Source organism: Leucoraja erinacea, unplaced genomic scaffold (genome assembly GCF_028641065.1).
Source record: "Leucoraja erinacea ecotype New England unplaced genomic scaffold, Leri_hhj_1 Leri_633S, whole genome shotgun sequence".
Lineage (NCBI taxonomy): Eukaryota > Metazoa > Chordata > Chondrichthyes > Rajiformes > Rajidae > Leucoraja > Leucoraja erinaceus.
This window is the reverse complement of record NW_026576546.1, coordinates 1508-27032: the sequence shown is the minus strand read 5'-3', so window position 1 is coordinate 27032 and position 25525 is coordinate 1508. Positions and strand designations below refer to the sequence as shown.

Here is a 25525-nt window from a genome sequence, read left to right as displayed (position 1 = left end):
AATTTAGGAGATTGAGAGGGGATCTTATAGAAACTTACAAAATTCCTAATGGGTTGGACAGGCTAGATGCAGGAAGATTGTTCCCGATGTTGGGGAAGTCCAGGACAAGGGGTCACAGCTTAAGGATAAGGGCGAAATCCTTTAAAAACCGAGATGAGAAGAACTGTTTTCACACAGAGAGTGGTGAATCTCTGGAACTCTCTGCCACAGAGGGTAGTTGAGGCCACAGTTCATTGGCTATATTTAAGAGGGAGTTAGATGTGGCCCTTGTGGCTAAGGGGATCAGGGGGTATGGAGAGAAGGCAGATACGGGATACTGAGTTGGATGATCAGCCATGATCATATTGAATGGCGGTGCAGGCTCGAAGGGCCGAATGGCCTACTCCTGCACCTAGTTTCTATGTTTCTATGTTGACAAAAAAAGCGGGAGAAACTCAGCGGGTGAGGCAGCATCTATGGAGGTGACGTTTCGGGTCGAGACCCTTCTAATGACTTCTCAACCCGAAACGTCACCTATTCCTTCGCTCCACAGATGCTGCCTCACCCGCTGAGTTCCTCCAGCATTTTGTCTACCTTCCATTTTTGCAGCATCTGCAGTTCTTCCTTTAACTTTGATTCATATTATGTTTGCGAGTTTTAACACGTGAATGACTCCCTTGAGCAAGATTGGGGGGGGAGGGGAGGGTTGCTGACTCAGCCTTTCTCATCCATAACGCTAGCTGTCACAACTCAATGGCTCTCAGTACAGGTCACGGTGAGAGAGAGGCATTCAGCACGGAAACAGGCCCTTCGGCCCAAACTGCCCATACTGTCCAAGGTAGACAAAAATGCTGGAGAAACTCAGCGTGTGAGGCAGCATCTCGACCTGAAACGTCACCTATTCCTTCGCTCCACAGATGCTGCTCACCTGCTGAGTTTCTCCAGCATTTTTGTCTACCTTCGATTTTTCCAGCATCTGCATTTGTTTCTTAAACATACTGTCTTAGAAACACTTGCCTGCATTTGGCCCATATCCCTCTCTTTTCCAAAGAGAGTTTGATTTAGCTCAATGGAATATGGAGAGAAAGCAGGAACATGGTACTGATTTTGGATGATCAGCCATGATCATATCGAATGGTGGTGATGGCTCGAAGGGCCGAATGGCCTACTCCTGCACCTATTTTCCATGTTAAACCTTAGACAGACACAGAATGCTGGAGTAACTCAGCGAGTCAGGCAGCATCTTTCATTTCAGTTAGTTTAGAGGTACAGTGCAGAAACAGGCCCTTCGGCCCACCGAGTCCATGCCGTCCAGCGATCCACGCACACTAACACCATCCTACACACACTGGGGACAATTTTTACACACACCCCATCTCAATGAAGTCCATACATATTGCTGAAGTCAATCACTGCCTCCTAAGCATCATGGGCAGTATGGACAAGATGGGCAGAAGGGCCTGTTCCCAATCTGTTAATAACATCATCGTCTATTTACACGCTGGTTACACCTTTGGCCTGGAATTTGAAGAGTTGTACTGAAGAACGGAAAATCATTTCTTTCATCATCTGAGCGGCTCAGAGGTCAATGGACAATGTACAGGAAGGAACTGCAGGCGCGGGTTTACGCTGGAGATAGATGCAAGATGCTGGAGTAACTCAGCGGGACAGGCAGCATTTCTGGAGAGAACGAATGGTTGACTTTTCGGGGCAAGACTCTTCTTCAGACTGAGAGTCAGGGGAGAGGGAGAAGGGTGGGGTGTCTGAAGCAGGGTCTCGACCCGAGACATCGCCCCACTCCTTATCTCCAGAGATGCTGCCTATCCCGCTAAGTTCCTCCATAGTTAATGTATAATGTTCCACATGGTCACCGATACAGGATCATTAACCGACCACTTCGTTAATTGTCAGTGTAGCTTCTCGACACAAGTATTCTACACCATGGCGTTTGAAGACTTGTTGGAGATAGTTCGTGGCGTGGGGAGATACCAGGTGATCCACGTCTTGCTCCTGTCCTTCCCGATTCTCTTCACAGCCAGCCACAACCTGCTGCAGAACTTTGTTGCAGCCGTCCCTGACCACCGCTGCCGTCTGGGTCTGGGTCTGGGCCACAAACTCAACGTGACATGGGAGCCTCTGGTCGGGGACCTTGTGACCCTCTTTGTGCCCGTAGACCAGCAGGGGCGAGCGGACAAGTGCCGTCTCTACACCGAACCGCAGTGGCACCTCCTGTGGTCCAACGGTACGTGGGGTAACGGGAGCGGGGCGGAGACACAGCCGTGTACAGATGGGTGGGAGTACGACCGCTCCCAGTTCAGTAACACCATTGTCACCGAGGTAGGGACGCTCGTGTCCGTCTAGACACCGTCTGTGCCCCGTCTAGACACCGTCTGTGCCCCGTCTGTGCCCCGTCTAGGCACCGTCTGTGCCCCGTCATGTCAGTCCAGCCGCCGTCTGTGCCCAGTCGTGTCCGTCTAGACGCCGTCTGCCTTCACCGTGTCCATCTAGACATCATTCGCGCCCCTTCAAGTCTGCGTCTAGATGCTGTCCATACCTACGTCTAGACGCTATCCCCATCACTTTGTCGGGACTCTGTCTGCGTCCCTCTCAGTCCCTGTATAGTTTTAGCTTAGTTTTGTCTGAAGAATGTCATCCATTCCTTCTCTCCACACAGACGCTGCCTGTCCCACTTGAGTTATTTTGTGTCTATCTTTAGTTTAGTTTAGAGATTATAAGTATGCAGATGATACTAAGATAGGTGGGGTTGCGGGTAATGAAGTAGAGTTTCAAAGTCTACAGAGAGATTTATGCCAGTTGGAAGAGTGGGCTGAAAGATGGCAGATGGAGTTTAATGCTGATAAGTGTGAGGTGCTACATCTTGGCAGGACAAATCAAAATAGGACGTATATGGTAAATGGTAGGGAATTGAAGAATGCAGGTGAACAGAGGGATCTGGGAATAACTGTGCACAGTTCCCTGAAAGTGGAATCTCATGTAGATAGGGTGGTAAAGAAAGCTTTTGGTGTGCTGGCCTTTATAAATCAGAGCATTGAGTATAGAAGTTGGGATGTAATGTTAAAATTGTACAAGACATTGGTGAGACCAAATCTGGAGTATGGTGTACAATTTTGGTCGCCTAATTATAGGAAGGATGTCAACAAAATAGAGAGAGTACAGAGGAGATTTACTAGAATGTTGCCTGGGTTTCAGCAACTAAGTTACAGAGAAAGGTTGAACAAGTTAGGGCTTTATTCTTTGGACCGCAGAAGGTTAAGGGGGGATTTGAAAGAGGTTTTTAAAATGATGAGAGGGATAGACAAAGTTGACGCGGAAAAGCTCTTCCCACTGAGAGTAGGGAAGATTCAAACAAGGGGACATGACTTGAGAATTAAGGGACTGAAGTTTAGGGGTAACATGAGGGGGAACTTCTTTACTCAGAGAGTGGTGGCTGTGTGGAATGAGCTTCCAGTGAAGGTGGTGGAGGCAGGTTTGTTTTTATCATTTAAAAATAAATTGGATAGTTATTTGGATGGGAAGGGGATGGAGGGTTATGGTCTGATCGCAGGTATATTGGACTAGGGGAGATTATGTGTTCAGCACGGACTAGAAGGGTCGAGATGGTCTGTATCCGTGCTGTAATTGTTATATGGTTATATGGTTATTTAGTGCAGCACAGAAACAGGCCCTTCGGCCCATCGAGTCCTCGCCGACCAGAGATTAACATTAACACTATCTTACACACACTAGGGACAATTGCCAACTTACAGTAGCCAATCAAACTATAAACCTGCACGTCTTTGGAGTGTGGGAGGAAACCGGAGCACCCGGAGAAAACCCACGCGGGTCGATGGGCCGAATGGCCTAATTATGATCCTAGAACCAATGAAGTTTATGGACCAGCCACTCATACTGTCCCCGTGGTCACTCCCTCAGTGATGATGGCTCGCACGCTTGTTCACAAGTTATAGGAGTAGAATTAGGCCATTCGGCCCATCAAGTCTATCCCACCATTCAATCATGGCTGATCTCTTCCTCCCATTCTCCTGCCTTCTCCCCATAACCCTTGACACATGAACTGACAAACGCCTCCTTTGCCATGCGGTGAGAACGGAGAGGTTGAGAAGGAGTTTCTTCCCAGAGGCAATTTGGACTGTAAACGCCTATCTCACCAGGGACTAACTCTACTGAACGTTTTTCCTTCCATTATTTATTATGTAAAAGAATATGTGTGTTATGATTGTGTTTATAATTTGTTTGGTTGTTTTGTTGTTTGTCTTTTGCACAAAAGTCCGCGAGCATTGCCACTTTCATTTCACTGCACATCTCGTATGTGTATGTGACAAATAAACTTGACTTGACTTGATCAAGAACTTGTCTGTCTATCTGTGGCTTAAGCCTCTGCCTTGTGTTCTAGTGGGACTTGGTGTGTGGACAGAAAGCTCTGAAGAGGATAGCCCAGTCGATCTACATGGCTGGACTGCTGATTGGAGCCATTGTACTGGGCAGGCTCTCTGACAAGTAAGTCCAGCTAACCCAGCGTGCTGAAGCCCCTTCCCTTTCATAGAGTCAATCATATAGCATGGAAACAGGCCGTTCAGCCCATCCTGTCCACACCGGCCAACATGCCCCAGCTACACCAGTCCCATGCATTCTCAAAGCTATTTAAGATAAAAATGGAACCTAATACAGAAATGATTATATTTGGAGTAAGTGGAGATGGGAACAAATTAAATACACACCAAATTAAATACTCAATTATGGGTTAATAACAGCAAAAATACATTTTGGAAAAATGCTAATATACCAACATTTAAAATGTGGATCAGTAATATATTGGACGTGGCACATTTGGAAGAAATGAGACTCCACCTAATAGACAAACAAGACCTATTCTTAATGAGTTGGTCCCCACATTTATTGATTTCTTGGATTAATGTAGTGCCATAGTATCATGAAAATTAAAAGTTTCATGTATGGGTGAAAGATGATTCAGGATATAAAACATTCATCTCCTGGTGGCGATTGAATAAACTCCCTCCTGGTCTCCTACTTCACTTATTTCTTTTCTTCACTATTTTCTAGGCTTTTCACACGCTCACTAGTCTATCCTTCACTTTCTAAAATTAAAAAAAGGAAGTTGTACAGAGAATGTAATATGTTAACATAATTTTTGTCCCACTGTATTGTACTTACTTCTAATAAATAAATAAATAAAGATCATATTGAATGGCGGTGCTGGATCGAAGGGCTGAGTGGCCTCGTCCTGCACCTGTTGTCTATGTTTCTAAGTGCAGTTCATAGAAACATAGAAACATAGAAATTAGGTGCAGGAGTAGGCCATTCGGCCCTTCGAGCCTGCACCGCCATTCAATATGATCATGGCTGATCATCCAACTCAGTATCCCGTACCTGCCTTCTCTCCATACCCCCTGATCCCTTTAGCCACAAGGGCCACATCCAACTCCCTCTTAAATATAGCCAATGAACTGGCCTCAACTACCCTCTGTGGCAGAGAGTTCCAGAGATTCACCACTCTCTGCGTGAAAAAAGTTCTTCTCATCTCGGTTTTAAAGGATTTCCCCTTTATCCTTAAGCTGTGACCCCTTGTCCTGGACTTCCCTAACATCGGGAACAATCTTCCTGCATCTAGCCTGTCCAACCCCTTAAGAATTTTGTAGGTTTCTATAAGATCCCCTCTCAATCTCCTAAATTCTAGAGAGTATAAACCAAGTCTATCCAGTCTTTCTTCATAAGACAGTCCTGACATCCCAGGAATCAGTCTGGTGAACCGTCTCTGCACTCCCTCTATGGCAATAATGTCCTTCCTCAGATTTGGAGACCAAACTGTACGCAATACTCCAGGTGTGGTCTCACCAAGACCCTGTACAACTGCAGTAGAACCTCTCTGCTCCTATACTCAAATCCTTTTGCAATGAAAGCTAACATACCATTCGCTTTCTTTACTGCCTGCTGCACCTGCATGCCTACCTTCAATGACTGGTGTACCATGACACCCAGGTCTCGCTGCATCTCCCCCTTTCCCAATCGGCCACCATTTAGATAATAGTTCCTTCCTACACGTGTGTTTGTTGTTGTCAGGTATGGGCGCCGTGCTTTACTGCTGTGGTCCAGCTTGCAGGTGGCTGCCGTGGGGACGTGCTGCATGTTCTCCTCCTCCATCGCCCTCTTCTACTTCTGGAGGTTCCTCAGCGGCATGGCCATCTCAGGGGTCATCGCCAACACCTATATCTTTGGTGAGTGAGTCAAACCTGCTTGGGAACCTTCCGGGGGGGTTGCTTCAGGTCCCAATGGGAGCCCTCAGACCCTTCTTTCATGTGGATAAATGTGAGGTTATCCACTTTGTGGTGGCAAAAACAGGAAAGTAAACTATTATCTGAATGGTGGCCGATCAGAAAAAGGGGAGATGCAACGAGACCTGGGTGTCATGGTACACCAGTCATTAAAAGTAGGCATGCAGGTGCAGCAGGCAGTGAAGAAAGCGAATGGCATGTTAGCATTCATAGCAAAAGGATTTGAGTATCGGGGCAGGGAGGTTCTACTGCAGTTGTACAGGTTGTACTTGGTGAGACCACACCTGGAGTATTGCGTACAGTTTTGGTCTCCTAATCTGAGGAAAGACATTCTTGCCATAGAGGGAGTACAGAGAAGGTTCACCAGACTGATTCCTGGGATGTCAGGACTTTCATATGAAGAAAGACTGGATAGAACTTAGAAGATTGAGGGGGGATCTTATAGAAACTTACAAAATTCTTAAAGGGTTGGATAGGCTAGATGCAGGAAGATTGTTCCCGATGTTGGGGAAGTCCAGAACAAGGGGTCACACAGTTTAAGGATAAGAGGGAAGTCTTTTGGGACCGAGATGAGAAAAACATTTTTCTCACAGAGAGTTGTGAATCTGTGGAATTCTCTGCCACAGAAGGTAGTTGAGGCCAGTTCATTGGCTATATTTAAGAGGGAGTTAGATGTGGCCCTTGTGGCTAAAGGGATCTGGGGGTATGGAGAGAAGGCAGGGATGGGATACTGAGTTGGATGATCAGCCGTGATCATATTTAATGGCGGTGCAGGCTCGAAGGGCCGAATGGCCTCTACTCCTGCATCTATTGTCTATGTTTCTATGTCAATAGACAATAGGTGCAGGAGTAGGCCATTCGGCCCTTCGAGCCAGCACCACCATTCAATGTGACCATGGCTGATCATCCACAATCAATACCCCGTTCCTGCCTTCCCCCCATATCCCTTAACTCTGCTATCCCTAAGAGCCCTATCTAACTCTCTCTTGAAAGCTCTCAGAGAACTGGCCTCCACCGCCCTCTGAGGCAGAGATTTCCGCAGACTCACAACTCTCTGCGAGAAAAAGTGTTTCCTCATCTCCGTTCTAAATGGCTTACCCCTTATTCTTAAATTATGGCCCCTGGTTTTGTATGAATGTAAAATTGTCACTAGTGTGTGTAGGACAGTGTTAGTGTGCGGGATGGCTGGTTGGTGCAGACCCGGTGGATCGAAGGGCCTGTTTCCGCGCTGTATCTCTATATTAAACTCGACTAAATTCTGTCGTTGCCCTGCAGCTGCTGAATTGATCCCAACTCGGGTCAGAACTGGGGTGATTACAGCCCTGAACTATGGCTACGTGTGCGGACAGTTGATGTTGGCCGGAATGGCGTTCCTTATCCGAGACTGGCGCTGGCTTCAGTTCGCTGTGTCCGTGCCTTACTTTGTCATCTTCCTCTACATATGGTGAGCAATCTCCAGGGATGTGTGGGAAGGAACTGCAGCCGCTGGTTTAAACCGAAGGTAGACACAAAATGCAGGAGTAACTCAGCGGGACAGGCAGCATCTCTGGAGAGAAGGAATGGGTGACGTTTTGGATCGAGACTGTCTGAAGAAGGGTCTCCACCCAAAACGTCACCCATTCCTTCCCTCCAGAGATGCTGCCTGTTCTGCTGAGTTACTCCAGCTATTTAGATATTAGATATTAGATATGCCATTTATTGTCACTATACATGTACAGTGAAACTGAAAGCTGCTCGTACTCAGTGCATACATACAATTTTAGCACAAAAAACAAGAAACAGAAAAAAACAAAAAACGGAAGGGAGATGGGGGGGGGGGGAATAGGTGCACAAATTCTGCGGCGCTACATACATATATACATATATACATTTGGGTCTATCCAGTCATGAGGAATGGCATTGGGCAGCCTCGCTGAGTGGGTTAACATACGATGAGCGTTTGACAGCACTGGGTCTGTACTCGCTGGAGTTCAGAAGCATGAGGGGGGACTTCGTAGAAACTTACCGAATAGTGAAAAGCCTGGATAGAGTGGATGTGGAGAGGATGTTTCTACTAGTAGTCGAGTCTCGAACCAGAGGTCACAGCTTCAGAATTAAAGGACGTTCCTTTAGGAAGGAGATGAGGAGGAATTTCTTTAGACAGGGGGTGGTGAATCTGTGGAATTCTTTGCCACAGACCAGGATCTGTGGAGGCCACAAGTCCTTGGATATTTTTAAGGCAGAGATAGATATGATTCTTGATTAGAGTATTGTGGGTCCAAGAGGTCATGGGGATGTTGGCAGGAGGAACCTGGGGCTAGAAACACGTTCCAGATCCGTCCCGTTAATGTGGATGGGGGTGTGCGTGCTGCCTCTGGACTTCCTGAAGTCTACAATGAGCTCCTTGGTCTTCTTGGAGTTACTCCAACTATTTGGGTCTATCCTAGTCAATGAGGAATGGCTTGCTGCTATCATCGCTGAGTGGGTTAACATACAGATGAGATCCTTCCTCTCTGAGACTGTCTCCATGAGGGGGGACTCTTCGTAGTAACTTACCCCCCCCCCCCCTCCCAATATTTGCCCATCCACAATCCTTTCCAGTCGTCACTTTAATTTCAAGTTTCATCTAAATGGTGGCCGATTGGGAAAGGGGGAGATGCAGCGAGACCTGGGTGTCATGGTACACCAGTCATTGAAGGTAGGTAGTAAAGAAAGCGAATGGTATGTTAGCTTTCATTGCAAAAGGATTTGAGTATAGGGGAGAAGGCAGAGGTTCTACTTAGCAGGGAGAGATAGATCAGCTTGTGAGACCACACGGAGGTCTCTTGAATCTGGGCCGAAGGCCTGATTCTGCTGCCATATTTATGAAGTGCACAGACGGTTCACCATAGAAATGATTCCTGGGATGTTCGGCCCTGTCTTATGAAGAAAGACTGGATAGACTTGGTTTATACTCTCTAGAATTTAGGAGATTGAGAGGGGATCTTATAGAAACGTACAAAATTCTTAAGGGTTTGGACAGGCTAGATGCAGGAAGATTGTTCCCTCTGATGCAGAGAAGTTCCAGGACAAGGGGTCACAGCTTGAAAAATAAAGGGGAAATCCTTTAAAACCCCCCTTATGAGAAAACTGTTTTTCACGCAGAGAGTGGTGAATCTCTGGAACATCTTCCCACATCTAGGGTGTTGAGGCCAGTTTGTATTGGCTATATTTAAGAGGGAGTTAGATGTGGCCCTTATGGCTAAGGGGATCAGCAGGTATGGAGAGAAGGCAGGTACGGAATACTGAGTCTGGATGATTACAGCCATGATCATATCTGAACTGGCGGTGCCCCCTCGAAGGGCCGAATGGCCTACTCCTGCACAGTCTAATTTAATCTATGTTTCTATCTACCTTGCGTTTTGTGACTGCTGGCAGACCAATTTCCCTCCTGGGGTAAATGTAGTTCCACATCTCTGGAGAGAAGGAATGGGTGACGTTTCAGGTCGAGACCCTTCTTCAGACTCGACCAGAAACGTCACCCATTCCAGAGATGCTGCCTGTCCCGCTGAGTTACTCCAGCATTCCGTGTCTACCTCCGGTTTAAACCAGCATCTGCAGTTCCTTCGCAGATAGATAAAAGTTCTATGGTGTTGTGTCGTGCCACAGGTGGTTGTCCGAGTCCCCGCGCTGGCTCATCATGAACAAGAAGGCTGAAGTCGCCCTCAAACATCTGCGGCGGATGGCCAGAATAAACGGCAGGCAGGCTGAGGGGCAAAACCTCACCACTGAGGTAAGTGGACAGGAAAATTCAGATTCAGATTCAATTTAATTGTCATTGTCAGTGTACAGTACAGAGACAACAAAATGCATTTAGCATCTCCCTGAAGAGCGACATAGCAAACGATTTGAATAAATAATAATAAGTGTCCGGGGGGGGTGGTGATTGGCAGTCACCGAGGTACATTGTTGAGTAGAGTGACAGCCGCCGGAAAGAAGCTGTTCCTCGACCTGCTGGTTCGGCAACGGAGAGACCTGTAGCGCCTCCCGGATGGTAGGAGGGTAAACAGTCCATGGTTGGGGTGAGAGCAGTCCTTGGCGATGCTGAGCGCCCTCCGCAGACAGCGCTTGCTTTGGACAGACTCAATGGAGGGGAGCGTGGAACCGGTGATGCGTTGGGCAATTTTCACCACCCTCTGCAATGCCTTCCGGTCGGAGACAGAGCAGTTGCCATACCATACTGTGATGCAGTTGGTAAGGATGCTCTCGATGGTACAGCGGTAGAAGTTCACCAGGATCTGAGGAGACAGATGGACCTTCTTCAGTCTCCTCAGGAAGAAGAGACGCTGACGAGCCTTCTTGATCAGAGTAGAGGTATTGTGGGTCCAAGAGAGGTCATCGGAGATGTTGACTCCCAGGAACCTGAAGCTGGAAACACATTCCACCTCCGTCCCAAAGAACTACTTGCCTCTGGAGTTTGGCCCGTTGTCGGGGGGGGGGGGGGGGGGTTGCAACCTGCACGTGGGGTCCGCCCCGTCGATGAATGCAATCAACCCGGCGTGCACAATCAAACAAGTTGTCCTACAACTTTAGGCTGTGCACGCCACACACACAAGGAGGAGGCTCCTTTGTTGCAATACCTGTTTCCCAGTCGTACAACTTGGACAAGAAAAACTTTTGCCGTGACAACAATGAACTGAACTAAAATGGTGTATTTATCTAACGGCAACTAATTCATCCACATCCCAAAGAAGGAGGATTGTTCCCGATGTTGGGGAAGTCCAGGACAAGGGGTCACAGCTTAAGGATAAGGGGGAAATCCTTTAAAACTGAGATGAGAAGAACCTTTTTCACACACAGAGAGTGGTGAATCTGTGGAATTCTCTGCCACAGAGGGTAGTTGAGGCCACACAGTTCATTGGCTATATTTAAGAGGGAGTTAGATGTGGCCCTTGTGGCTAAAGGGGATCAGGGGGTATGGAGAGAAGGCAGGTACGGGATACTGAGTTGGATGATCAGCCATGATCATATTGAATGGCGGTGCAGGCTCGAAGAGCCGAATGGCCTCTACTCCTGCACCTAATTTCTATGTTTCTATGTTACGTGCAGGTTTGTAGGTTAATCCTCCCTCTGTAAATTGCCCTCTAGTGTGTAGGGAGTGGATGAGAAGGTGGGATAACATGGAACTAGTGTGTGGACGGGTGATCGCTGGTCGGCACGGACTCGATGGGCAGAAGGGCCTCTTTCCGTGCTGTCCTTAAACTGAATAAATCTAAACTTGGCTGGAATGGACAATTTACAGAAGGCTGGTTCTGTGTTATTCCACTTTCCCCATCCACTCGCTCCACGCTGCTTGAGGCTGTGGGATGAAACCAGAGCACCCGGAGAAAACCCACGCAGGTCACAGGGAGAACGTTCAAACTCCCCACAGACAGCTCCCGAGGTCTCTGGCACTGAGAGGCAGCAGCTCTACCCTCTGTGCCACCGTGCCACCCACAACTAGTGTTGCCGTGCTATGACTCTGTGACCTGTGTTTTGTAGATTATCAAAGCAAAGATGGAAGATGAACTGTCGGACACCAGAGACTCTCACAGTATCCTAGATCTCTTCCGGACTCCTGGAATGTGCAGGATTACCTGTTGCTCAATGGTTGTTTGGTAAGCTGCTAGTTACTGACCGATCACTGTGGCCGTTTAGTAGGTGATGTGAATGAATCACCAGGAAGAAAGGAAAGCACCAAAAAGAGAAAGAAAACTGCTCTGGCAGACGGGCTTTCATTCTGATACATGCGAGGTGTTGCAATTTGGGAAGTCAAACCAGGACAGGACTTTCACGGTGAACAGCAGGACCCTGGTGACTGTTGTAGAGCAGAGGGGTCTGGGACTGCAGGTACACCACATCCCTGAAAGTGGCGTCCCAGGTAGATAGAGTGGTGTAGAAGACTTTGGGCACACTGGCCTTCTTCAGTCACGGGATATTCATAGAGTCACAGCAACAGGCCCTTTGGATCAGGCTGACCAAGATGCCTCATCTACACTAGTCCCAGCTGCTTGTGTTTGGCCGACATCCCTCTAACCCTTTCCTATCCATGTAGAGTGTAGAGGTTGGGATATCAATAGACAACAGGTGCAGGAGTAGAGGCCATTCGGCCCTTCCAGCCAGCGCCGCCATTCAATGTGATCATGGCTGATCATCCCCAATCAGTACCCCGTTCCTGCCTTCTCCCCTGACTCCGCTATCTTTAAGAGCCCTATCTAGCTCTCTCTTGAACATATCCAGAGAACCGGCCTCCACCGCCCTCTGAGACAGAGAATTCCACCGACTCTCTGCGGGGGAAAAGTGTTTCCTCGTCTCTGTTCTAAATGGCCGACCCCTTATTCTTAAACTGTGTGGCCCTTGTTCAAGGCATTGGTGGGGATGTGCCAAGAGTGTCGTGTTCAGGTTTTGTGTCCCGCTGCTATGGGAAGGATGCCTTCATGCTGGAAACAATGCGGAGAAGATTCATACGGGCTCTAAAGTTGTGCCCATTGCCCAGTCCGTCACCGGCTCTGACCTCCCCACCGTCGAAGGGATCTAGCGTATTCTCTGCCTCAAAAAGGCAGCCAGCATCATCAGAACCCACACCATCCTGGCCACACACTCATCTTACCACTGCCATCATGAAGAAGGTACAGGAGCCTGAGAACTGTAACGTCCAGGTTCAGGAACAGCTTCAAGATTCAAGATTCAATTTAATTGTCATTGAATCTTGAATCTTGAATCTTCTTCCCCACAGCCATCAGGCTATTAAACACCACATCAAATAAGCTCTGAACTGCAAAAGACTATATTATTACTGCACTATATTTGCTATTTATGGGACTTGTTTTTCTCTTCCCCCATGTACTATGTTTACATATTCACATATTGCAAAAGGATTTGAGTCTAGGAGCAGGGAGGTTCTACTGCAGTTGTACAGGGTCTTGGTGAGACCACACCTGGAGTATTGCGTACAGTTTTGGTCTCCAAATCTGAGGAAGGACATTCTTGCCATAGAGGGAGTGCAGAGACGGTTCACCAGACTGATTCCTGGGATGTCAGGACTGTCTTATGAAGAAAGACTGGATAGACTTGGTTTATACTCTCTAGAATTTAGGAGATTGAGAGGGGATCTTATAGAAACTTACAAAATTCTTAAGGGGTTGGACAGGCTAGATGCAGGAAGATTGTTCCCGATGTTGGGGAAGTCCAGGACAAGGGGTCACAGCTTAAGGATAAGGGGGAAATCCTTTAAAACCGAGATGAGAAGAACTTTTTTTGCACACAGAGAGTGGTGAATCTTTGGAACTCTCTGCCACAGAGGGTAGTCGAGGCCACAGTTCATTGGCTATATTTAAGAGGGAGTTAGATGTGGCCCTTGTGGCTATGGGGATCAGGGGGTATGGAGAGAAGGCAGGTACGGGATACTGAGTTGGATGATCAGCCATGATCATATTGAATGGCGGTGCAGGCTCGAAGGGCCGAATGGCCTCTACTCCTGCACCTAATTTCTATGTTTCTATGTTTCTATTAAACCCCACATCAAATAAGCTCTGAACTGCAAAAGACTATATTATTACTGCACTATATTTGTTATTTATGGAACTTGTTTTTCTCTTCCCCCATGTACTATGTTTACATATTCACATATTCCGTTGTGCTGCAGCATGCAAGAATTTCAGACATGACAATAAAGCCCTCTTGATCTGCTGCCCACGGTGCCTTTCTCTACTGTAATGTGTGCCCCTTGTCTCTCGTCTGGCAGGTTTTCAGTGAGCTTCTCATATTACGGGTTGTCGATTGACTTGCAAGGATTTGGTGTTGATATCTACCTGATCCAGGTCATCTTTGGAGCTGTGGACATCCCTGCAAAGTTCATTGGTTACATCTTGATGAGTTACATTGGCAGAAGGTTCACACAAAGCTCCTCCCTCATCATGGCCGGGTGCATTATAGTCACTAACATCTTCCTCCCTCAAGGTAAGGAACAGTTCCTACGCCCACCAACAGAGCTATTTGGGCGCTAGGCCAGACCATCCCATAAACCAACCTCCCATTTTCTGTCGGAAGGAACTGCAGGTGCTGGTTTAAATCAAAGTGCTGGAGTATTGATTGTCACATGACTTGAGAATTAAGGGACTGAAGTTTAGGGGTAACATGAGGGGGAACTTCTTTACTCAGAGAGTGGTAGCTGTGTGGAATGAGCTTCCAGTGAAGGTGGTGGAAGCAGGTTCGTTTTTATCATTTAAAAATAAATTGGATAGTTATATGGACGGGAAGGGAATGGAGGGTTATGGTCTGAGCGCAGGTATATGGGACTAGGGGAGATTATGTGTTCGGCACGGACTAGAAGGGTCAAGATGGCCTGTTTCCGTGCTGTAATTGTTATATGGTTATATAGTAACTCAGCAGGACAGGCAGCATCTCTGGAGAGAAGGAATGGGTGATGTTTCAGACCTGAAGACGGGTCTAGGCCCGAAATGTCACACATTCCTTCTCTCCAGAGATGCTGCCTGTCTTGCTGAGTTCTTTTTCCCAGAACGGTAAAATTAAAACACTAGAGTTTTCAGAATTAAGGGACAGAAGTTTAGGGGTAATATGAGGGGAAACTTCTTTACGCAGAGAGTGGTGGCGGTGTGGAATGAGCTCCCAGTGGAAGTGGTGGAGGCAGGTTCATTGGTATCATTTAAAAATAAATTGGATAGGCATATGGATGAGAAGGGAATGGAGGGTTATGGTACGAGTGCAGGCAGGTGGGACTAAGGGGAAAAAAAATTTGTTCGGCATGGACTTGTAGGGCCGAGATGGCCTGTTTCCGTGCTGTAATTGTTATAATGTTATATGGTTATATAGAGGGCATAACTTTAAGGTGAGAGGGGGAAAACTTAAATGGGATGTGCGGGGTAATTTGTTTTTGATAAGATTGTAGATTGGTTTCAGACAGCCTGGATTGGTTTCAGCGGAGCCTATCTGATGGGGCTGAATGGCCTTATTGTGCTGCTATAACATGAACTATGCGCTGTTCCGCTCTGTTGCAGAGATGCAGACCATACAGATGTTGTTGGTCGCAGTAGGCAAGGGGTGCCTGGCAGCGGCCTTCAGCTGCGCCTTCCAGCACACTGCGGAACTCTTCCCGACCGTGGTTAGGTGTGTACCCACTGTGACTGCTGCTCCGACTGGTTTGTAAGGCCCCACTCAATCAAATCAATCAATCGATCGATCGAGCAACTCCAATCGATGAATGAATGAGTCTCTGGCGTTGTGAGGAGGCAACTCTCTGCTGCGCCACTGGCTATGGGCCATCCATTGTCCCTGCCACCACCACCACCGCCCACTGCCAGCACATAGAATAACCTTTAATAATCCTTTACAGGAAATTACAGTGCCACAACAGCTTCAAGACAGACATAACACCACACATTTCAACAGATATCTTCAATACATAATAAGTTAAAATTTTTGTGCATTATAAAACCTTATAGCAGCTGGTATACAAGACTTCCTATGTCTCTCCGTTTTGCACATTGGTGCAATCAGTCTCTGACTGAAGATGCTGCACTTGATCACCTTCAGGGCGTGGAGTGGGTGAGTGGGGTTGGTCATTATTGAGCCTAGTTTGTTCAGAGGTCGAACGAACCGGAACTTTATTGTCACAAGAGACAAGTCACAGTGAAGTTCACTGTTTTACACACATATGGTATACAAACAGTCACCATGCAAGGGGCACCAACCTAGATACAAGGTATCCCGTGCCAGTTCCTCCTTTGTTCTTTCCCCCACCCGGCATTCCCCCCACGCCGGGCCCTGCGGTGCATCAACCTCCAGCTCCCACGGTGCCAAGTTCAATCCCCTGCAAGGGGCAGCACACACATCACTGCTGCCCCACCGTTCCAGAAACCTGAGTTCATAGAAACATAGAAACATAGAAATTAGGTGCAGGAGTAGAGGCCATTCGGCCCTTCGAGCCTGCACCGCCAGTCAATATGATCATGGCTGATCATCCAACTCAGTATCCCGTACCTGCCTTCTCTCCATACCCCCGATCCCCTTAGCCACATCTAACTCCCTCTTAAATATAGCCAATGAACTGGCCTCAACTACCCTCTGTGGCAGAGAGTTCCAGAGATTCACCACTCTCTGTGTGAAAAAAGTGCTTCTCATCTCGGTTTTAAAGGATTTCCCCTTTATCCTTAAGCTGTGACCCCTTGTCCTGGACTTCCCTAACATCGGGAACAATCTTCCTGCATCTAGCCTGTCCAACCCCTTAAGAATTTTGTAAGTTTCTATAAGATCCCCTCTCAATCTTCTAAATTCTAGAGAGTATAAACCAAGTCTATCCAGTCTTTCTTCATAAGACAGTCCTGACATCCCAGGAATCAGTCTGGTGAACCGTCTCTGCACTCCCTCTATGGCAATAATGTCCTTCCTCAGATTTGGAGACCAAAACTGTACGCAATACTCCAGGTGTGGTCTCACCAAGACCCTGTACAACTGCAGTAGAACCTCTCTGCTCCTATACTCAAATCCTTTTGCAATGAAAGCTAACATACCATTCGCTTTCTTCACTGCCTGCTGCACCTGCATGCCTACCTTCAATGACTGGTGTACCATGACACCCAGGTCTCGCTGCATCTCCCCCTTTCCCAATCGGCCACCATTTAGATAATAAGTTTGATCCTGCCTTCCCTCGCCTCCTCCTCTCTGCTTCAATCATCATTTATTTTTCCCTTCTTCCTGCCCAACCTTCACTCCAGTTTCACTGCATTTGCCAACCTTGCTCCCTGTGCAGGCTGACAGGGATGGGACTGGCATGTAGCATGGCTCGGGTCGGTGCCATCGTGGCGCCCATCGTAAGGATGATCGGTGACTACGTGCCCTTCTTGCCCATGGCTATATACGGCGGGATGGCCATCGTGGCCGGACTGGCCGCCTGCTGCCTCCCGGAAACACGCAACATGCCGCTGCCCGACACCATCGCAGAGGTGGAACGCAGGTGTGTACACTCAACCTTTCAATAGACAACAGGTGCAGGAGGAGGCCATTTGGCCCTTCGAGACAGCACTGCTGTTCACTGACAACAGGTACAGGAGGAGGCCATTCGGCCCTTCGAGACAGCACCGCCGTTCACTGACAACAGGTACAGAAGGAGGCCATTCGGCCCTTCGAGACAGCACCGGCATTCAATGTCATAATAGACAATAGATGCAGGAATAGACCATTCGGCCCTTCGAGTCAGCACCACCATTCAATGTGATCATGGCTGATCATCCACAATCAGTTCCCCGCTCCTGCCTTCTCCCCTGACTCCGCTATCTTTAAGAGCCCTATCTAGCTCTCTCTTGAAAGTATCCAGAGAACCGGCCTCCACCGCCCACTGAGGCAGAGAATTCCACAAACTCACAACTCTCTGGGTGAAAAGGTTTTTCCTCATCTCCGTTCTGAATGGCTTACCCCTTATTCTTAAAACTGTGTGGCCCCTGGTTCTGGACTCCCCCAACATCGGGAACATGTTTCCTGTCTCTAGTGTGACCAAACCCTTAATAATCTGCACACAATAACCTTGGGCACCAAGGAATAAAGTCCAAGCTTGTAAAACGCACACCTCCAAATTCAGGGACAGTTTCTTCCCGACTGTTATCAGGCAACTGAACCATCCCACCACAACCAGAGAGTAGTCCTGACCTCCCATCTACCTCATTGGAGACCTCTGGACTATCCTTGTCCAGTCTTTGCCGGCTTTCCATTGCACTAAACGTTATTCCCTTTATCCTGTGGACGGCTCGATTGTAATCATGTATTGTCTTTCCGCTGACTGGATAGCGTGCAACAAAAGCTGTTCACTGTACCTCGGTACACGTGACAATAAACTAAACTAATTAATTAATTAACCATTAGAGTCACAAAGTCACATTGTACGGAAACAGGCCCTTCGGCCCAACTTGCCGACACCGGCCAACATGCCCCAGCTACACTAGCCCCACCTGCCCACGTTTGGCCCACATCCCTCCTAACCTGTCGTATCCATGTTCCTGCGCAAGTGTCTTTTAAATGCTGTTTATAGTCCCAGCCTCAACTACCTCCTCTGGCAGCTCGTTCCATACACCCACCACCCTCTGTGTGATAAAGGTTACCCCTCAGATTCCTATTAAATCTTTTCCCCTTCACCTTGAACCTGTGTCCTCTGGTCCTTGATTCAACTCGACTGAACGTTTTTCCTTCCATTATTTATTATGTAAAAGAATATGTGTGTTATGATTGTGTTTATAATTTGTTTGGTTGTTTTGTTGTTTGTCTTTTGCACAAAGGTCCGCGAGCATTGCCACTTTCATTTCACTGCACATCTCGTATGTGTATGTGACAAATAAACTTGACTTGACTTGACTTGACCTGACCTACTCTGGGCATTCTTCACCGTGGTGGAAGGCAATAAAGTTTAGTTATTCCTCCTCCTTTGTTCACCCGTGGTCGGGGCCATGAACATAGAAACATAGAAACATAGAAATTAGGTGCAGGAGTAGGCCATTCGGCCCTTCGAGCCTGCACCATTCGCCATTCAATATGATCATGGCTGATCATCCAACTCAGTATCCCGTACCTGCCTTCTCTCCATACCCCCTGATCCCCATAGCCACAAGGGCCACATCTAACTCCCTCTTAAATATAGCCAATGAACTGGCCTCAACTACCCTCTGTGGCAGAGAGTTCCAGAGATTCACCACTCTCTGTGTGAAAAAAGTTCTTTTCATCTCGGTTTTAAAGGATTTCCCCTTTATCCTTAAGCTGTGACCCCTTGTCCTGGACTTCCCTAACATCGGGAACAATCTTCCTGCATCTAGCCTGTCCAACCCCTTAAGAATCTGTGGTCACTGCTACAGAACCATCAGTGGTCACTGCTACAGACAGCCCGGCGTACAGGCCCTCTCGTCGGGATGGTCAAACACACTCAGCGGCTTGGAGTGTCCTGCCTCCACCACCACCCCCTGCAACATGTTCCATGTCTGTTTTGTTTTTGTGCAGGGCAAAGAAACTCAAGAAGTCAGAAAAAGAAGAAATCATACTGCAGGAAACGCTGGTGAAACCAAGCGTTTAACCGGCCTCCTGCTGAACCCAGCACCAGCCTCTGCAGTCAATTGTCTGGCATTACCAACACGCTGTCATGGACCAAGCAGGCTAAAGCAGCAGCTCTGCACAAGGCCGCAAGTTGTACACATAGCCCAGTCCATCACACACCCCACCATTGTAGATGTAGCCCAGTCCCACACACACCACACTCCCCACCATTGTATATGTAGCCCAGTCCATCACACACACACACCACACTCCCCACCATTGTAGATGTAGCCCAGTCCATCGCACACACCACACTCCCCACCATTGTAGATGTAGCCCAGTCCATCACACAGACCACACTCCCCACCATTGTAGATGTAGCCCAGTCCATCACACAGACCACACTCCCCACCATTGTAGATGTAGCCCAGTCCATCACACACACCACACACCCCACCATTGTAGATGTAGCCCAGTCCATCACACAGACCACACTCCCCACCATTGAGCCCAGTCCCACACACACACCACACTCCCCACCATTGTAGATGTAGCCCAGTCCCACACACACCACACTCCCCACCATTGTAGATGTAGCCCAGTCCCACACAGACCACACTCCCCACCATTGTAGATGTAGCCCAGTCCCACACAGACCACACTCCCCACCATTGTAGATGTATCCCAGTCCCACACACACCCCACTCCCCACCCTTGTAGATGTAGCCCAGTCCCACACACACACCACACTCCCCACCATTGTAGATGTAGCCCAGTCCCACACACACACCACACGCCCCACCACTGTAGAGGGAGCCCAGGCCAACACACACACACCACACTCCCCACCCACCATTGTAGATGTAGCCCAGTCCATCACACACACCACACTCCCCACCATTGTAGATGTAGCCCAGTCCATCACACACACACCACACTCCCCACCATTGTAGATGTAGCCCAGTCCATCACACACACACCACACTCCCCACCATTGTAGATGTAGCCCAGTCCCACACACACACTACACTCCCCACCATTGTAGATGTAGCCCAGTCCCACACACACCACACTCCCCACCATTGTAGATGTAGCCCAGTCCATCACACACACACCACACTCCCCATCATTGACTCCATCTATACTTCATGCTGCCTCGGGAAAGCAGCCGACATCATCAAAGACTTGTCCCGGTCCCACCCCGGTCATTCCCTCTTCTCCCCGCTCCCGTCCGGAAGAAGGTACAGAAGCTTGAAAGCGCGCACCACCAGACTCAGGAACAGCTTCTTCCCCTCTGTTATCAGGCTTCTGAACGGCCCTTCCATAATCTAGGGTGCTGTCCGATTCACCTCTACCCCATTGCGGACATTGGACTTTGTCTGTGGAACTGATGAGCTACAATGCTGAGAACTATATCCTGCACTCCGTATCTTCCCCTTTACTCTGCCTATTGTACTGTAGTTGCCGAGCATATTTATGAATATTGTCCACTTTGCTTTTCACTGTACCTGAACCAATAATAAACCTAATGCAGGCTGCACAATAACAAACGTTCTTTAACACAAACGCCAAAAGATCGTGGAAGGCAGAAATAAAATGGAATATCTGTTAACTGGTCGTCTGGTCAGGCAGCAGACGTGGAGCGAGAAGCAGATGTAATATTTCAGGGTGTAGGAAGGAACTGTAGATGCCGGTTTACATCGAAGATGGGCACAGAGTGCTGGAGTACCTCATCGGGTCAGGCAGTGTCACTGGAGAGAAGGAATGGATGACGTTTCGGGTCGAGACCCTTCTTCAGACAGAGTCGGGGAGAGGGAGATACAGAGATGAGGAAGTGCAAGAGATCAAAAGATGTGGATGTAGAACAGAAAAGTAGGGGAAAAGTCGAGGTTGTTAGCTGAGGGGAAGTTGACAACGAAAATAAAATGGACAGGCAGGCTGGTGGGAGAACTGGGAAGGGGGAGCAGTGGAGAGAGAGGGTAAGCAAGGGCTACTTGAAGTTGGAGAAGTCAGTGTTCATACCGCTGGGGTGTAAGCTACCCAAGGAAAATATGAGTTGCTGTTCCTCCAACGTTCCATTGTTTCAGGGTGGTGGCCTTCAACGGAACTCTTTAAAGTCCAATCAGAGATAGTCCGAGGGTCTCCAATGAGGTAGATGGGAGGTCAGGACCGCTCTCTAGTTGGTGAGAGGACGGTTCACAGTTGCCTGATAACAGCCGGGAAGAAACTGTCCCTGAATCTGGAGGTGTGTGTGCGTTCGTTTTTCACACTTCTGTACCTCTTGCCCGATGGGGAGAGGGGAGAAGAGGGAGTGACCGGGGGGGTGAGACTGGTGCGTGATGATGCTGCTGCCCTTGCCGAGGCAGCGTGAGGTGTAGATGGAGTCAATGGAAGGGAGGTTGGTTTGTTGTGTCTATGTTCTCCACAGATGCTGCCTGACCCGCTGAGTTACTCCAGCGCTCTGTGAAACGCCACCTATCCATGTTCTCCACAGATGCTGCCTGACCCGCTGAGTTACTCCAGCACTCTGTGAAACGTCACCTATCCATGTTCTCCACAGATGCTGCCTGACCCGCTGAGTTACTCCAGCACTCTGTGATACGTCACCTATCCATGTTCTCCACAGATGCTGCCTGACCCCCTGAGTTACTCTATCCTTCCTCTGGGCCGCTGTGGATCACCTCAACCCTGTTGGGGAGACCCTAGGAACTAAAATACTGTGGCCATTTTGTCCTGCGCCCCCTCAGCTTTTCCCGTCGGGGTGTGTGGGGGGAAGGTGCATGGGGACGGACGAAGATGGCGATACACTTTAAGACGTAGAACAAGTGTTTTCCAACAGAAGAATCTTTTAATCAAACAGTCTCAGCATTTGAAGAGCAAAGCGGTGAAAGCACTCACAGATCTCAGAAGCCCTTCTCCAGCAGCCATGCTTTCAGTTCTTTGTCGAAGTAACCTTTGACCCTGAGGATCCTGGTGACCTCGTTGACCTGGGTCATTGGCGTCTTTCCCCAGGTCTGCGTCAGGAAGTCTCTCACATCCTTCTCCAGCATCTGAAACGGGACAAGGGAGGTTCATGAGGTGATAAGTGATAGGAGTAGAATTAGGCCATTCGGCCCATCAAGTCTACTCCGCCATTCAAGCGTGGATGTTAAGAAGGGCCTCAACTAAACTATAAACATCATGGCAAACTTTAGTGTAGAGATACAGCGCGGAAACAGGCCCTTCGGCCCACCGAGTCCGCACCGACCAGCGATCCCCGCACACTAACACTATCTACACGCACAGTGGGGACAATTTACATTTACACCGAGCCAATTAACCTACAAACCTGCACGTCTTTGGTATGTGGGAAAAACAGAAGATCTCGGTGAAAACCCATGCAGGTGACGGGGAGAAGGTACAAACTCCGTACAGACAGCGCCCGTAGTCAGGATGGAACCCGGGTCTCACCCTGCACCATACTACTCATGACGACACAAACAGAATGAACTCGTACCCAAATGTCACCCTCGATTTTACGGATGACAGTCATCTTTCTGTTGCCGTGGGTGATGTCCGTGTAAACAGGGAGGTTGTGCATCCGGGAACGTCGGATAATGTACGGCAAGTCCGGAGGTGGGTCTGGAAAAGATTAAAATCCGATCACACACCAGTGAAGCAATAAGCAGTGGATGCAATCTATCAGCACTCACCAACAACTCTCACCAACTTCTACACATGTGCCGTGGAAAGCATCTTATCGGGATGCATCACGGCACGGTTTGGGAACAGCTCCATCCATGGCTGCAAGAAATCGCAGAGAATTGTGGACGCAGCCCAGACCATCACACACACAAACCAACCTCCCTCCATCGACTCCAGCTACACCTCACGCTGCCTTGGCAAGGCCAGCAGCATCATCACAGACCAGTCTCACTCCCTCTTCTCCCATCGGGCAAGAGGTACAGAAGTGTGAAAACGAACGCTCACACACACACACCTCCAGATTCAGGGACAGTTTCTTCCCGGCTTTTATCAGGCAACTGAACCGTCCTCTCACCAACTAGAGAGGAGCTCCATGTGCAGCCCTTTGGTCTGGGGTATAGCGGGCAGTTCTGGTCTCCCCCATTACAGGAATGATGTGGGGGCTTTGGAGACGGTGCAGAGGTGGTTCACCAGATCGTTGCCAGGATTAGAGGCTTTCAGCTACAGGGGGAGGTGGGACAGACTCGGATTGTTTTCTCTGGAACGTTGAAGGGTGAGAAGATACTTGATCCATGCACATTAACACTACCCACCACACACTAGGGACAATATTACATTTACACCGAGCCAATTAACCTACAAACCCAAACTGAAGATCTGGGAGCAAACCCACGCAGATCACGGGGAGAACGTGCAAACTCCGCACAGACAGCACCCGTAGTCGGGATGGAACCCGGGTCAGTAAAATAAAGGCGGCGGTTACTTGTCGGTGGGCGTGGGTTGGCACTGACCTCGTGGTGGGCACCAGCCGGACGGGGTGGGGTAACGGTCGTGTTTCGGGGGCACTGGCACGGAGGCGGGTGGAATCAGCCTCTCCACAAACTTGAACTCCTCTGTCGACTCCACCACCCCCGGGTACATCGTGGAGGCAGCGCTGGAGGAGCTGCAGTCATTCTAGGGACAAGAACAATGATGTCAAACTGAGAAGGGTCTGGTTAGATTTAGCTCTTGGGGCTCAAGGGATAAATATGGGGGAGAAGGCAGGAACGGGGAACTGATTGTGGATGATCAGCCATGATCACAGTGAATGGCAGTGCTGGCTCGACGGGCCGAATGGCCTCCTCCTGCACCTATTTTACTGTTATACCCAATGTCCCGAACTGCAAGAGGCTAGTCTATACTTGAAGGGCCGAATGGCCTCCTCCTGCACCTATTTTACTGTTATACCCAATGTCCCGAACTGCAAGAGGCTAGTCTATACTTGAAGGGCCGAATGGCCAACTCCTGCACCTATTTTACTGTTATACTCAATGCACCGAACTGCAAGAGGTGCTAGTCTACACTTGAAGGGCCGAATGGCCAACTCCTGCACCTATTTTACTGTTATACCCAATGCACTGAACTGCACCAGGTGCTAGTCTACACCTGAAGGGCCGAATGGCCAACTCCTGCTATTTTTTTCTATATTTCTATGTTTCTATGACTGGACAGAGTGGCCCGACTGTAAGAGAGGACACACAGAGATAGTTTTGTCCATCCAGGGGGCGATAGGAGCAGAATGAGGCCGTTCGGCCCATCGAGCCTATACTAGCCCCCGGTGCCGTTACCTGAGGCGGGCGCGCGGCGAGACGGGAAACCGTCAGCAACCGCCGCCATCTCCCAACCGCCGTCACCGCCGCCATGTTGGAGCCGGCACCGCGCCTGCGTACAACTGGGGGTTACAGTGCCGGCAGTCCCGGGCCCGCCGGCACCGCGCCTGCGCACAACTGGGGATTACAGTGCCGGCATTCCCGGCCCGCCGGCACCGCGCCTGCGTACAACTGGGGGTTACAGTGCCGGCAGTCCCGGCCCCGCCGGCACCGCGCCTGCGTACAACTGGGGGTTACAGTGCCGGCAGTCCCGGGCCGCCGGCACCGCGCCTGCGTACAACTGGGGGTTACAGTGCCGGCAGTCCCGGCCCGCCGGCACCGCGCCTGCGCACAACTGGGGATTACAGTGCCGGCGATGCCACTGCGCGTGCGGGTGACGTCACGGGTGCCGGCGCTCTGGGTCAATGGGTCTAATGGGGCCAGTTCTGTCTCTCTCACAATAGACAACAGGTGCAGGAGTAGAGGCCATTCGGCCCCTCCCAGCCAGCACCGTTCGCCATTCAATATGATCACGGCTGATCATCCCCAATCAGTTCCCCGTTCCTGCCTTCTCCCCTGACTCCACTATCTTTAACAGCCCTATCTAGCTCTCTCTTGAAAGCATCCAGAGAACCGGCCTCCACCAGGCAGAGAATTCCACAGACTCACTACTCTCAGACTAGCACAGACCACTACTCCCCTCTGTGATGCTGCTGCTCCCCAATATCCACCCATCACTAGCCAGGCTTTGTCCAGCTCCTCCTCTCATCCAGCTTTCCCCCGCAACCCTCTTTCCTCCCCCCTCCACAATCCGTCTGGACAAGGGTCCCGACCTGAAACATCACCTATCCATGTTCCCCACAGATGCTGCCTGACCCGCTGAGTTACTCCAGCACT

At 49.2% G+C, this 25525-nt stretch overlaps 2 protein-coding genes across 2 annotated transcripts; one reads left to right on the top strand and one right to left on the bottom strand.

Annotated features, from left to right (window-relative positions):
* Nucleotides 1-934: 934 nt before the first annotated feature.
* On the top strand, nucleotides 935-19490 carry LOC129694353 (solute carrier family 22 member 6-A-like). Its single transcript, XM_055631056.1, has 10 exons — nucleotides 935-2316; nucleotides 4394-4497; nucleotides 6079-6233; nucleotides 7566-7734; nucleotides 9918-10041; nucleotides 11790-11905; nucleotides 14032-14246; nucleotides 15305-15413; nucleotides 17056-17259; nucleotides 19284-19490. Exons 1-10 carry the CDS (start codon nucleotides 1834-1836, stop codon nucleotides 19354-19356), a joined length of 1752 nt encoding a protein of 583 aa, XP_055487031.1. The 5' UTR covers nucleotides 935-1833; the 3' UTR covers nucleotides 19357-19490.
* A 2652-nt stretch (nucleotides 19491-22142) lies between these two features.
* On the bottom strand, nucleotides 22143-24756 carry LOC129694347 (39S ribosomal protein L49, mitochondrial-like). Its single transcript, XM_055631050.1, has 4 exons — nucleotides 24608-24756; nucleotides 23792-23954; nucleotides 22813-22937; nucleotides 22143-22366 (listed from the first exon to the last, which is right to left on the bottom strand). The coding sequence occupies exons 1-4, from the start codon at nucleotides 24680-24682 to the stop codon at nucleotides 22220-22222; spliced, it is 510 nt and encodes a 169-aa protein (XP_055487025.1). The 5' UTR covers nucleotides 24683-24756; the 3' UTR covers nucleotides 22143-22219.
* Nucleotides 24757-25525: the final 769 nt, after the last annotated feature.